The sequence below is a fragment of the Loxodonta africana genome, chromosome 9, assembly GCF_030014295.1.
Source record: "Loxodonta africana isolate mLoxAfr1 chromosome 9, mLoxAfr1.hap2, whole genome shotgun sequence".
Lineage (NCBI taxonomy): Eukaryota > Metazoa > Chordata > Mammalia > Proboscidea > Elephantidae > Loxodonta > Loxodonta africana.
The window spans coordinates 45,587,112-45,602,466 of NC_087350.1; the positions used below are offsets into that span (position 1 = coordinate 45,587,112).

General features: G+C 41.3%; 1 protein-coding gene across 5 annotated transcripts in view; it reads left to right on the top strand.

Moving 5' to 3' along the window:
- The window catches only part of FNBP1 (formin binding protein 1), a 149,337-nt gene that overhangs the window by 48,889 nt on the left and 85,093 nt on the right, over positions 1-15,355 (top strand). For all 5 annotated transcript variants that reach the window (XM_023544839.2, XM_064291333.1, XM_064291330.1 and 2 more), the window contains exon 2: positions 4,431-4,546. In XM_023544839.2, coding sequence (XP_023400607.2) covers positions 4,431-4,546 — 116 coding nt within the window. The remainder of the gene's footprint in view (positions 1-4,430; positions 4,547-15,355) is intronic.

The window sequence follows — 15,355 nt, forward strand, 5'->3', positions numbered from 1 at the left end:
AAAATACGTAGGACAAGAGTGAAATCCTAAGAGCATATGTATGCTCTTAGCGAGTTTTCCTCAGTGCCTGACTTGGCCTGGGAATGGAAGTTACTTGTTTATTTGGAGACGATGGCAGTTTATATAGAGAAGGGGCTCTCAAATGGAGGGAGATGTGTGGAAAGGAGTGTTTAAATAAATACAATTGCTATGAAGCTTATCAACAAAGGCTTACCGGCTAGCAGAGGGCTTTAGCGAAGCCTTGCTCTATAGAGGTAAGAACGGTTTGTAATCATTACATCAATTGTTTGTATATTTTTTTCTCAAATAGTTTAAAGAGACACAGTCTTGTTTAGAGGTCGCTGGTTGTTCAGTGGTGGAATTCTCACTTTCCGGGCGGGAGATCTGGGTTCCATTGTCAGTCAGTATACCTCATGGACAGTCGCTACCCTTTTGTCATTGGAGGCTGTTGTGTTGCTGTGACCCTGAACAAGTTTCAGTGGGGTTTCCACACTGAGATGGGCTAGGAAGGAAGGTCTGGTGATCTACTCCTGCAGGTCAGCAAGTGAAAACCCGTGGGTCACAACCAGTCGGCCGTGGGGATGGTGCAGGCCTGGGTAGCATGTGAAAACCCGTGGGTCACAACCAGTCGACCGTGGGGTGGTGCAGGACTGGGTAGCATGTGAAAACCCGTGGATCACAACCAGTCGGCCGTGGGGATGGTGCAGGACTGGGTAGCATGTGAAAACCCGTGGATCACAACCAGTCGATCATGGGGATGGTGCAGGACTGGGTAGCATATGAAAACCCGTGGATCACAACCAGTCGACCGTGGGGTGGTGCAGGACTGGGTAGCATGTGAAAACCCGTGGGTCACAACCAGTCGACCGTGGGGTAGTGCAGGACTGGGTAGCATGTGAAAACCCGTGGGTCACAACCAGTCGGCCGTGGGGTTGGTGCAGGCCTGGGTAGCATGTGAAAACCCGTGGATCACAACCAGTTGGCCGTGGGGATGGTGCAGGACTGGGTAGCATGTGAAAACCCGTGGATCACAACCAGTCGACCGTGGGGGCGGTGCAGGACTGGGTAGCATGTGAAAACCCGTGGGTCACAACCAGTCGACCGTGGGGTGGTGCAGGACTGGGTAGCATGTGAAAACCCGTGGATCACAACCAGTCGACCGTGGGGATGGTGCAGGCCTGGGTAGCATGTGAAAACCCGTGGATCACAACCAGAAACCCGTGGATCACAACCAGTCGACCGTGGGGATGGTGCAGGCCTGGGTAGCATGTGAAAACCCGTGGGTCACAACCAGTCGACCGTGGGGTGGTGCAGGACTGGGTAGCATGTGAAAACCCGTGGATCACAACCAGTTGATCGTGGGGATGGTGCAGGACTGGGTAGCATGTGAAAACCCGTGGATCACAACCAGTCGGCCGTGGGGATGGTGCAGGACTGGGTAGCATGTGAAAACCCGTGGATCACAACCAGTCGACCGTGGGGGCGGTGCAGGACTGGGTAGCATGTCGTCCTGTTATACGCGGAGTTGTCATAAGTCAGAAACCAACTCTACAGTAGCTAATAACAGCAACAGTCTTGTTGACACTGCTAGTTTGCTTCACAACTCTTTTCTTCATAAAACAAAAGCAAACTAAATCCGTTGCCGTTGAGTCGATTCTGACTCACAGTGACCTTATAGGACAGAGTAGAAGTGCCCGATAGGGTTTCCAAGGAGCGCCTGGTGGATTCGAACTGCTAACCTCTTCGTTAGCAGCTGAACTCTTAACCACTACACCACCAGGGTTTCCTCTTTTCTTTATCGATAGCATAAATAGCCTTCCTGACCAATAATTCTTGAAATGGAGTCAAGGGGTTGTGTAGAATACGTATTTTGAAGGACCAAGAATCAATGAGAACTTAAAATTTTTGTCTTTTGTTTTCATAATACTTAAAATTGTTAGTTTTAAAGGCAAAGATTTTACAGTAATGATTTTCAATTCAAAAAATATTCTAGTAAAATAAGACCTTAGTTTCTTAAACTAAATATTTCTCAAATTGTTTTCTGTGTACCTGAGGGGGAGGAGTTGAGAAAATTATTTTTCTTCAGAAGAGGTTCTCTTAAGTTTAAGAAACAGTGTTTATGGCTCTACCACCTGCCTAACCCCACTCAGGTTTGGCTTATATGGAAAATTTTCTCCTTTTACTGTTTGCACTGCTTTGAATGGAAAATAGAATCAAAGCACAATGATAGACTCAAAACTGAGGCTGCTGGGTTTAAAAAACAAGCTGAGGCTGACCTTGAATGTGTACTGTTTGACTGCACATGCATGTGATAAGATTAAATTGTAATTTTGTATTTTTATATTTGATTTTGCACTTCCTCATTTTACATGATCCTCTGGGTAGAGATTATATCTGCATTTTATAGGCAAATGGGCTGAAGCTTCGAGATGTTCAGTGGCCTATCTCCATATAGTGCCAGAGCTAGGAGTTGAATCTTGTCTGGTCTTTTCAATCATCACTTATTACTGTTACTTCTCAGAATGCAACAGACTTTCCACCCTTGCCTCACTTGAAATTCTCTTCCCTGCAGTGCCCTGCTAAAGCTCTCCCCAGCTCACTTCCTCAGTCTTGTCTGTCCTCTCCTTCCTGGGTCAGGCCCTCTTTACTAATTCTGTGCAGAGTTGCAATAGACTTTGGCATTCTCGTCCTTGTTGATAGCTTCAGTTCCACCAATTCACTGCCCTCCAGTTCTAGGCCTTCCTCGTTGAGCCCTGAATAGACCTTTGGTCCCAACTCACTTCTGAACATGTCAGTTCCTCTTTCAGCATGTCAAAACTACATTTAATTTTCACCCCAGACTGCTGCTTCTCCTTATCTGGACCATCCATCTAGTCACGGAAGGCAAAACCTGAGAAAATCCTAGAATCTTCTTTCCCTCACATTCCCCCAGCACTGCTCTCCCCCATATCTAGTTAGTCACCAAGACCAAGTGGTTCTCACTGTTAAGTGTCTATAAAATCCTTCCCTTCTACACTCCATTTTCTCTCATCTGGACTATTGGAACAATCTTCTGACTTCCATCTCCTCATGATTATAAACATATCTACAGTCATGCCACTCCACTTATAAGCAGGGCTTCCAACTAGTTCTTCCCAGTTCAGTCATGGCTGATGAAGCGAAACCGGAATAGACCTGAGTTTTTACAATTTGGGTGATCAAGAAAGATCACCGGAACAGGAAAAATTATTTGTGGAAGCCCTAGAATGGGAGACTGAAAAGAGGCCTAGTCAGTCGTTTTAGGAGCGCTGAGCATGAGATCGGATTACTGAATGGACTGTGGAGAGTGACGCATATTCAAAGTGGCAAGGTCGACCACCATCTTTGAGCTGGGTACCTCTGTTTTTGACTCTGCTCAAAATCTGAGGGCAAGAATTTGGTTGCTATGCAACACATACACTACCCTTGTTTTCTACGAAGGATATTAGGTTTCTAGCAGGGCTTCCACCTGTAATTTTTCCTGTTGTGGTTATTGTTCTGGTTCACCCAAATTTTAAAAAATTGGGTCTCTTCTGGTTTTGCTTCCTTGGCCATGACTGAACTGGGAAGAACCGGTTTGAAGCCCTGCTTCCAAGTCCTTCAGTGGCTCACATGCCTCTACCAGAAAGTCTAAGCTCCTTGGGTTGGCATTTGGGCCCTTAAGTGATCTGGCTCTTGGCTGTCTCTGGTCTCATCACTCACCACCATCCCTCCCCTTGCATCTTGCCCTCACTACCTCCTTGTGCTCCAGCAGGACAAATCCACCTGATTCCTGGACAGCTCCATGTCTTTGCATTCCCTGTTACTGCAATACTTGCCTCTCATTCTTCCAGACAGAGAAACTCAAGGTACTCTGAAGGTTTCTGTTCATTTTGGTTCCCAGTTCCGAGCACATTTCCTGGCACATATGTAAATTCAATTAATTTGAATGAATTAAGTCCACATAAGTTATTTTACCCACTTGTTTGAAGAAAGCGGAATTTTTAACTCTTCCCCCTCCTACTTCCCTGCCCTGAATTTCAGTCAGCTGCTTTGAATGATTTCCCAGCAATAACAGTCAAGGTGCTAAGAGTGTGAGTTTGTTTCACCTGTTTATGTTTCATCTGTCAGTTTTTGGTATCCGGGAAAGGCATTTTCTTTTGCACTAGGACATTAATTATATCCGAAAACCATGTTCCTAGTAGGAATACAGAAGATGAACTAATGGGTCAGAGTTCAGTACTACAAGCAGCTTTCAAACCAAATTTGGTAATGTTGATTTAAAACTGCTCAGCAAAAAAAGCACCCAAGTACAGCCATGGAAAATATTAGTACTACTTTCTACGTAGAAATATGTTGTTGAGAGGATTGTAAATTGAAATCGCTTTAGTCATAGAGAAAGACTATAAACTCTCTCTTTGTCTTTTTAACAGGATCAGTTTGACAACTTAGAAAAACACACACAGTGGGGAATTGATATTCTTGAGAAATACATCAAATTTGTAAAGGAGAGGACAGAGATTGAACTCAGCTATGCAAAGCAACTCAGGTAAGTTGCTGTATTGGGAGAGATTGTGAGCTGCAGTGTGGATGGAAGGGTAACTTCTTATTCTGTAGTATGAATCTATACTTCTTTAAATCTTTCTTTTCCCTTTTATGTAAAATAATGCAGTTTCAATAAAAATAACCATTTTTAAGATAGAAAATTAATTTTCATAGAACAGTAAAAATAAAAAAAAAACTATTTGCTGAATTTTAGAACAGCCTGTTTTTTCAGTAAACTTTTTATTAAAATAGATAGAGAAGTACACAAATCACAAGTGTACAGCTCCATAAATTTTCCCAGTGAATATACCAATGTAAACAGCATCCAGGTCAAGAAACGGAGAATAAAACCAGCCTCACTGGCCTCCTTGACCCTTTCAGTTCGTTGCCCTCCTCCCTCCCATCCTGACTTCTAACATCATAGATTAGTCTTGCCTGTGTTTGAACTTTATATGAACATAATTATGTATTATGCATTCTTTTGTGTCTGGCTTCTTTTTTAAAAAAATTAATTAATTTTATTATTGTTGAGAATATACACAGCAGAACATATACCAGTCCAACAGTTTCTACATGTACAATTCCATGACATTGATTACATTTGAGTTACGCAACCGTTCTCATTCTCCTTTTCTGAGTTGTTCCTCTCCCGGTAACATAAACTTACTGCCCCCTACGGTTCCTGTCTAATCTTCTGAGTTGCTGTTTTCACTTTGATTCCATATAGATCTTAAAAGAGCATGATGCTCAAGGCAGACATTTCTTACTAGCTAAGAAATGTTTTTGGTTTTAAGAAGAGTTCAGGGGATAATTTTGGTTTAAGGTTTAAAGATTACCTCGGGGTGATGGTTTCAGGGGTTCACACAGCCTGCATGGCTCCAGAAAGTCTGGAGTCCATGAGAATTTGAAATTCTATTCTGCATTTTCTCCCTTTTGATCAAGATTCTTCTATAGACTCTTCAATCAAAATGTTCGATAATGGTAGCCAGGCACCATCTAGTTCTGATTTCATGGAAAAGGAGACAGTTGTTCATGGAAGCAATTAGCCACACATTCTATTTCCTCCTTCTTTTCCTGACTCTCCTTCTTCCTCTGTCGCTCTGGGTGAAGAGAGACCATTGTTGTGCCTGGGATGTGTCTAGCTTCCTTTGTTCTACATTATGTTTGTAAGATTCATCCATGTTGCTGCATGTGGTGGTTTGTTTATTTGCATTGCTGTTTAGTATTTTAATGTACTAATATGCCACAGTTTATCCATTCTGCTGTCACTGGCAATTGGTTGTTTCCAGTTTAGAGATACAATGAATAGTGCTCCTGCAAGCGTTTTTATACAAGGCTTTTGGTTCATATCTGTAAACCTTTCTAAATGTATACCTAGAGTGAAATTGTTCAGTAATAGGCTATGTGACCATAAACCTACTTCGGTAATAGGGTAGTTTTCCTTAGGTAATAGGAAAACTGTGGTATTTCCACCAACAGTTTGTGAGAATTGCTGTGGAGCAGCATTTTAAACGTATTTTAGACTTCTTAAATCTTTAATGATGACTTTTATTCAAGAAATCTGTGTTTTTATATAAATGTTTAAAAGTTCTTGGTGGAACTAAGCTTCAGTTTGAAGTGACATGCAAAAATCTTTATTTTTTGTCCTGTAGTTGAATTGGTTTGTGCATATTGTTTAAGCCCAAATCCAAACCAAACCCAGTGCCGTCGAGTCGATGCCGACTCATAGTGACCCTACAGGACAGGATAGAACTGCCCCAAAGAGTTTCCAAGGAGCACCTGGCAGATTCAAACTGCCAGCCCTTTGCTTAGCTGCTGTAGCACTTAACCACTACGCCACCAGGATTTCCGCATATTGTTTAAGACTTGCTAAAAATCTAGAGATATTTGGTTTAGAAACATTTTGTTTTAATCCAAAGAACATCTGGCTTTAGGGATATATAATGTATCATTGAAAGAATGTAGGTTCTTACTAAGTTTTATTTTTTAAAATAAGTACCTAAATGGTTCATATGGAATAATTTTATGAATGGCAACTTTTCTTTCCATTGAGTGAATAAAATGTAAAAAATATTGCTTGATTAAAAAAAAATGTAACTCTGAATCAAGATCAATTTCTAGTGCTCTGTGCGCATGTCAGCTTCATTCATACTTTTAAAGTTTTTAGAACTGAAACAAGGAATAGAGAACTGGCTGCTTTGTATCAGGTATTTAAGTATTGCAGTGTTATTTAAATTGTTGTCTTTTCATGTGGAAACAGGTTGCATGACAGCTTTAGTCAAAATGATATGAAATATTTGCATTGGTCCTACATTATGGATTTGTTTATTTTTGTTCTCTTCCTTCCCTTTAATAAGCATAGCAAGCATAAACTCCGCTTTTCTGGTGCCTTAGTCCATTATCTTGTTTTGGGCTTAGAGGTTTGTAATTGTTGTTGTTGTTAGGTAGTGTTGCTAGTTGGTTCCAACTCATAGTGACCCTACATACAACAGAGTAAAATACTGCCCCATCCTGCATCATCCTCACAATTGTTGCTATGTTCTAGCCCATTGTTGCGGCCACTGTGACAATCCACTTTGTTAAGGGTCTTCCTCCTTTTCACTGACCTTTTACTTTACCAAGCATAATGTCCCCCACCAGGGACTAGTCTCTCCTGATAACATGTCCAAAGTTGATGAGACACAGTCTCTCCATCCTCACTTCTGAGAACTCTGGCTGTAATTTTTCCAAGACAGATTCGTTCGTTCTTCTGGCAGCCCATGGTATATTCAATATTCTTTGCCAGTACCTGTAAAAATGGCATGGGTAAGGCATCTGACCTCCTCTAACTTCACAAGGGGGAAGGAGTGTCAAGATCGACAGTGTAAGGCTGATTTCAATGAGGCTGGGGTCAGACATGCCTCCTTTCTGCCATTTTTACCCATTCTGACACCAACCATCCCTCCCATGGCACTTTCTTCTTCTCTCCTGAGTTCAGTAATTCATTGCAGTGGCCATGCAGAACTCATAGACAATACTCACAATTTAGGGGTTTATTAGGTTATGACTCAGGTTTAGGAGCAGTCAGGATGTAGTTCTTCCATCAGAACAGCATCTTCTCAGCCTAGCCTGCAGGCATACCTCTCTCTGGCCCTTCAGCCTCTGCCCTGCTCACGCGAGTGTTAAGAGAGCTCTCTTAGCTCTGCCGATAAGTACCCTGAGGTATCCCACTCTGCCAGTAAGTCTGGGCCTGAAGGCGCTCAGCTCTAGCTCTGTGGGTCAGCAGTCTTGCCTCTGCTGCCATTGTTTCTCTGCTACCACTTCTTACCACCTTTGATGTTTAGTGCTCCTCCCTCTTTCAGTCTCCTGGTTCCGGGAGCTTCTCAGCACAGGGATCCCAGGTCCAAAGGACATGCTCCTCTCCCAGCTCTTCTCTTGGTGGTGTTGAGATCCCTCCTTCCTCTGGGGTGGCTCATTTTAAGCCTAGCTGGATGGCAAAACAGACCAATCCCCTCACTAGGGTTCTATGTACCTTATTAGTATGGTCCTACCCAATCGTTTGGTGAGAGTTAAAAGACTATGGCTAGAAGGGTCATATTGAGCAGTTCATTGCACCCCAACACCATGATTCAGATGCATCAATTCTTCTGTCTTTCTTATTCATTGTCCAGCTTTTGCACGTGTATGAAGCAGTTGAAAATACTGTGGCTTGAGTCAGGGGCACCTTAGTCCTCAAGGTGACATCTTGGCTTTTTAACATTTTAAAGATGTCTTTTTCATCAGATTTGCACAGTGCAATACTTCATTTGATTCCTTGGCCACTGCTTCCGTGGGTGTTGATTGTGGATCCAAGTAAAATGAAATCCTTGACCGCTTCAATATTTTTTCCCCTTATCATCACCATGTTGATTGTTGGTCCAGTTGTGAAGATTTTTGTTTTCTTTACATTAAGGTATAATCCTTACTGAAGGCTGTAATCTTTGATCTTTATCAGTAAGTGCTTCAAGTCGTCTTCACTTTCAGCAAACAATATTGTGTCATCTGCATATCACGGGTTGTTAATGAGTCTTCCTCCAATCCTGATGCCCTGTTCATCTTCGTATAGTCCATCTTCTTGAATTATTTGCTTAGCATACAGATAGAATAAGTATGTTGAAAGGATACAACCCTGATGCATACCTTTCCTGGTTTTAAACCATGCAGTCCCCTTGTTCTGTTTGAACAGCTGCCTCTTAGTCTATGTACAGGTCTCACATGAGCACAATGAAGTGTTCTGTAATTCCCACTCTACAATGTTATCCATAATTTGTTATGATCCACATAGTCAAATGCCTTTGGGTAGTCGATAAAACACGGAAGCATCTTTCTGGTATTTTCTGCGTTCAGCCAAGATCCATCTGACATCAGCAGTGATGCCCCTCATTCCACATCCTCTTCAGAATCCAGCTTGAATTTCTGGCAGTTCCCTGTCTGTACTGCTGCAACAATTGTTTTTTTTTTTTAATTGTATTTTGGGTGAAAGACTACAGCACAAATTAGTTTTTCATTCAAAAATTTATACACAAATTGTTTTATGACATTGGTTGCAATCCCCACAATGTGTCAGCTCTCTCCCCCTTTCCCTTTTCACCCTGGGTTCCCTGTGCCCATTCGTCCAGTTTTCTTGTCCCTTCCTGCCTTCTTGTCTTTGCTTTTGGGCAGGTGTTGCCCATTTGGTCTCATATACTTAATTGAACTAAGAAGCATGTTCCTCACATATGTTACTGTTTGTTTTATAGGCAGCAACTGACAGATATGTATTTCCAAGTCAGACCCCTATCCTAAATTCCAGAAACAAATAACTCAATATCTCTGCATGTATGTCTAAAAAACATCTGAAATGTAACTAACATAGAAACTGAGCCATTCCCCCTGGTCAAAATCTACATCACCACAGCCCTGCCATCCCCCACTCACTTGAGGGCAGTTGCATTCTTCCTTGCTTAGGCTAGCCCCTGGAGTCACCTTTGGCTTGCCTCTTTCTCTTATTCCCCCACCCCCAAGTCATCAGGAAATCCTGGCAGCTCTACCTTCGAGAGAGAAGCTGGTATCCAACCACTTCTTATCATCTCCACTGTTACCACTGTGGTCCAAGTAACCATCATCTTTTGCCTGGATCATTTAACGCCATCCCAGACTCATTGCTGTTGAGTTGATTCTAACTCATAGCGACCCTACAGGACACAGTAAAACTGCTCCAGAGGGTTTCCAAGGCTGTCATCTTTAGGGAGCAGACTGCCACATCTTTCTCCCATGGAGCGGCTGGTAGACTCAAACTGCTGACCTTTCACTTAGCAGCCAAGCACTTAACCACAGTGAAAGGGCTCCTCGGATCACTTAAAGAGTCTTCTAATCGGTTTCCCTTTTTCTGCCCTCTCCCCTACTGTCTGTTTTCCACAAAGCCTCCAGATCGCAGTACTGGTCTGTTCAAAACTCTCCATTTCACTCAGAATAAAAGCTAAAATAGTTACAGTGAATGTCCTACAGAGCCCTACACGATCTGGTCCCCAATTACTTCTCTGACACCTGTTTGATCTCTCTCCCACCTTTTTGCTCCAGTAATACAGGCCTCTTGCTATTATATAAAACAGGCACACTTCCACTCCAGGGCCTTTGCACTGGCCGTTGCATGTCTATTTTATCACCTACATGCTCTTCCCCCAGGATCCAAGTGGCTAACTCCCTCCCTTCTAAGTCTTTGCTTAAATGTCACCTGCTCAATGAGGCCTACCTTGACCCCACCCTCCTTACCCTGCTGTATAGTTTTCAGTTTCAGTTTTTCTATAGCACTTAGAACTTTCTAACATTCTGTATACTTTTCTTAAATATCGTTTTTATTGTCCCTGCTGGAATGTAGTCCCCTGAAGAGCAGGGTTCTTTGTATTTTGTTCACTAATGTATCCCAATACCATTCAACAGTACTCCCTGAATATTTGTAGATGCTTCATGAATATTTTTTTTAACAATTTTTATTGAGCTTTGAGTGAACATTTACAAATCAAGTCAGTCTGTCACATATAAGCTTATATACACCTTACTCCATGCTCCCACTTACTCTCCCCCTAATGAGTCAGCCCTTCCAGTCTCTCCTTTCGTGACAATTTTGCCAATTTCTAACCCTCTCTACACTCCTGTCTCCCCTCCAGACAGGAGATGCCAGCACAGCCTCAAGTGTCCACCTGATACAAGTAGCTCACTCTTCATCAGCATCTCTCCCCTACCCATTGTCCAGTCCCTTCCATGTTTGATGAGTTGTCTCTGGGAACGGTTCCTGTCCTGGGCCAACAGAAGGTCTGGGGACCATGACCACCGGGATTCCTCTAGTCTCAGTCAGACCATTAAGTCTGGTTTTTCTATGAGAATTTGGGGTCTGCATCCCACTGATCTCCTGCTCCGCCAGGGGCTCTCTGCCATGCTCCCTGTCAGGGCAGCCATCGGTTGTGGCTTCATGAATATTTGTAGAAAGAATGAATCAAAAGGGTACAGGTATAATCTATTTGATTGGCATTGCTTCTGGGGAATTATGTGTGTACAGGGGCCTGTGAGAGCTTATGAGGCTTTAACAACAAACAGTAGAACAGTGTGCCAACAGACTTCTAGTCCCTGGGGATGCTGTAATGAAGGAGACACAGGAAGTGCCTAAGCCTAGAAAGTTCGTCTTCTCACTGGAAAACAAACTGAGTACAAATAAACAAATAATTAAATCATTTCAAGATAGCACTTATTACCCCAAATAAAACCAGTAATGTCATTGAGAATGATTGGGAGAGGAGATAGCTAGGCTGGTCAGGGAAAACCCCCGTAAGTACTGAAAGACAGGAAACCAGGCATGCGAAGACCTGGGGAGTGCTCTTCCAGCAACTGCAAAGATCCTGAAGTGGGAATATGTTCAAGGAATGGAAAGATCCATATAGCTGGAGCATATTCACAAATGCTTGCTTGAAATATCATTATGATGTTGAAAAATTAACAAGACCAATGGGGGAGACTTCTGTCATTAAGTAAGTTTCATTTTTTCTATATTGAAGGGAAAAATGCTAACTTATTTTAGCCACGTTGTTGTCATCAAGTCGATTCCGACTCGTGGAGACCCCGTGTATACGGAGTAGAACTGCTCCGTAGTGTTTTCGAGACTGTGACCTTTCAGAAGCAGATCACAGGCCTGTCCTCCAAAGGGCCTCTGGGTGGGTTCAAACTGCCACCCTTCCAGCTAGTGGTTAAGTACTTAATTGTTTGTGGCCACCCAGGGACTCCTATTTTAAATATAGAAGAGGAAAAATAGGGTTTTAGTTTCTGTAGGTCAGGGCTTGACAAACTCTGGCCCACAGGCCAAATCCACTTACTGCCTGGTTTTGTAAATAAAATTTTACTGGTACACAGTCACACCCATTCATTTACATGCTATGTATGGCTGCAATGGCAAAGTTGAGTAGTTGCAACAGAAACCATGTAACATGCGTGTCTGAAATATTTACTCTCAGACCCCTTACACAAAGTTTGCTGATCCCTGCTCTAGGTTACAATCTGTTTGAGGCAGTGTAGGTTCAAATTGCTAATATAATTTTAAAATATCTTATATGACCTATGTAGGAGAACCCATTATCTATTGCCCTTAGCAACTATATTTTTAAAAATATATACTCATATAGTGAAAAGCCTCCCTTTTCCTAACCCACCCCACATGTTTCTCTCCTCAGGGACAACCAGTGTTATCAGTTTCTTATGTATCCTTCCAGAGATTTTTGTGCATATACAGGCAAAGAAGTGTGTGTTTTCTTCCTCGCCTCCCAAAGCAATACAGTATGTGCCTTGCTTTTCTGCATCCTGGAGATTGTTCCAATTATTCATTTTTATTTTTTCAGTGTTATAGTTTTGCATTGAATTGATGGACATTTTGATTGTTTCTAATTGTTTGCAACTATGAACAAAGTTACAATGAATAACCTTGAATAATACACATGGGCAAGCATAAATGGAGGCTAAGTTCCTAAAAGTAGCGCTTCTAGTTCTGAGGGATACCGCGAAGTTGCCCTTGGTGGAGGCTGTGCTAGTTGACCCCCCTACCAGCAGTACGTGGCAGCTCTCACCCATGTTCTCATTAGTGCTTCCTGTGGCCAAACTTCCTGATCTTTGCCAGTTTGACAAGTAAAAATTGTTAAGTCAATGTTAATTTGCATTTCATAGTATGAATGAGGTTGAGCATCTTTTTATACATTTGAGCATTTGTACTTTTTTTATGAATCGTTTTATGTACAAGTCTATTTTTCCTTTGGAGTTCATTGTATATAAAAGATAACTAGGCAGGAATCATTTTATCAAATATATTATACATGCTATTTTTATTAATATAAGTAAAATTTAAAAAATTTTATTTAAAAATGGCATGTACAATATATTTGATAAAATGATTTCTGCCTAGTTATCCTTTATATATTCTTTTTTTTCTTTTTGTTAAGAAGAATTGATGCATTTGAATTATGGTGTTGGCGAAAAATATTGAGTATACCATGGAGTGCCAGAAGAATAAACAAGTCTATCTTGAAAGAAGTACAGCCAGCATGTTCCTTAGAAGCAAGGATGTGAGGCATTGTCTCATGTACTTTGGACATGTTATCAGGAAGGACCAGTCCCTGGAAAACGACATCATGCTTGGTAAAGTAGAAGGTCAAAGAAAAAAAGGAAGACCCTCAACGAGATGGGTTGACAGCGTGGCGGCAACAATGGGCTCAAACCTGACAGCAATTACGAATATGGCACAGGACTGAGCAGTGTTTCGTTCTGTTGTACGATCCAGAAATGACTTGATGACACCTAACAACAGTAACATTTTTATTGAGAAGTATTTGATTTAAATTCACTTGACTATCACATTAAAAAAGGAAAGATGTTAAAGCAAAACTGAAGAATTTGTTGACGTAAATATTTTTTATTGTAAAGTATTATTTTCTAAAAATTCCAATAAGATTTAGCAAAATTATTGAGAAACTGTGTGATATCAGTACCGTTTTTTTTTTTAACTCCATGTTGCAGTTTTAAACAGAACAATTGACTCACTACTATGAAAGATAAAGGCAAATAATATTTACTTTTTCTGCGTCTTCTAATTGAGTTACATTGTTTGGCTCTGTAACATGAGCCCCTCAGTTAATTTGTTTTAATTCTATATTTAAGTGTAGATTTATGCTCAACACCTTTACTTCTATTGCAGCCTCTCTGCTTGTTTCTTGGCATCAAGAATAGCTAATAAGAGGTCATGGTATATTCGTTGCATTCCTTCTTTTTTAAGAATGCCTTTATTCTTTTTTTTTTTTTTAATAATTTTTATTGTGCTTTAAGTGAAAGTTTACAAATCAAGTCAGTCTCTCACACAAAAACCCATATACACCTTGATACACACTCCCAATTAATCTCCCCCTAATGAGACAGCCTGCCCTCTCCCTCCACTCTCTCTTTTCGTGTCCTTTTCACCAGCTTCTAACCCTCTCCAACCTCTCATCTCCCCTCCAGGCAGGAAATGCCAACATAGTCTCAAGTGTCCACCTGATCCAAGAAGCTCACTCCTCACCAGCATCCCTCTGCAACCCATTGTCCAGTCCAATCCATGTCTGAAGAGTTGACTTCGGGAATGGTTCCTGTCCTGGGGCAAAAGAAGGTGTGGGGGCCATGACCACCAGGGTCCTTCTAGTCTCTGTCAGACCATTAAGTCTGGTCTTATGAGAATTTGGGGTCTGTATCCCACTGCTCTCCTGCTCCCTTAGGGGCTCTCTGTTGTGTTCCCTGTCAGGGCAGTCACTGGTTGTAGCTGGGCACCATCTAGTTCTTCTGGTCTCGGGATGATGTAGTTGCTGGTTCATGTAAGAATGCCTTTATTCTTGAACAGCATCTTGGCTTGGTTGTTCTCTGGTCTATTTCTCTGTCTCTCCAAAGCTTGTAGGTGCTGCTGCATTGTTTTGTTTTGTTTTTTTTTACTTTGGCTTTAAAGAACAGAAATTTATTTTCTCACAGTTCTAGAGAACTAAAAGTCTGAATTCAGGGCATCAGCTCTAGGGTTGGTTTGTTCATTTTTAATTGTGGTAAAAAAATATATATATATATATGTGTGTGTGTGTGTATGTATGTATGTAAAACACTTGCCGTTTCAGCATTTCCTGCATTGCTTTTTGACATGGGCTTGCTGTGTAGCACTATGAGGCCAGCAGATTTTTTTTTCCTTTGTAGGTGGCTTGCTTTTTCTGACTAAATATGTGAAGAATTTTTTGTCCAGCTTATCATATATATATCAATTGAATACCAACCAAGCTGTGCCTTGATGCTTATCATTCTTTGCCAGTTTTTCTTAGAACTTGACCTGCCCTTTCATATGCAAATTCAATTCTTCACGTATTTCCTGGGGACTCTATTCAATTATATATGAATCTTTTTTCTATTCTGCTTATTGGGTTATGTACTTCAGAGATACCAGTTAATCCTTATTTCATCTTTTACTGATTATTTAGTTGCTTTGCATGTACTATGATTATCTCAAGCCTTTTTTTCTGTTAATAATGTTACATTCAGCCTAACTCGTTTATTAGTTCTGTAATGGTGTGTTTTCATTGTTTAGTCCTTAGTTCATTTCCTTAGCTTTGTAATCTTCCTTTTCAACCCATTCTTTTTTATCCTGTAGTCCTAGGAGTCTTACTTTATTGACTTTGTGTTTTTATTAAGTTTTATTGAGTTTATCTATAGTGTAAAATACTCTATGAATTTTGCTTCTATAGGAAAATAATCAGCATAAATCCAAATCTCCATTTTT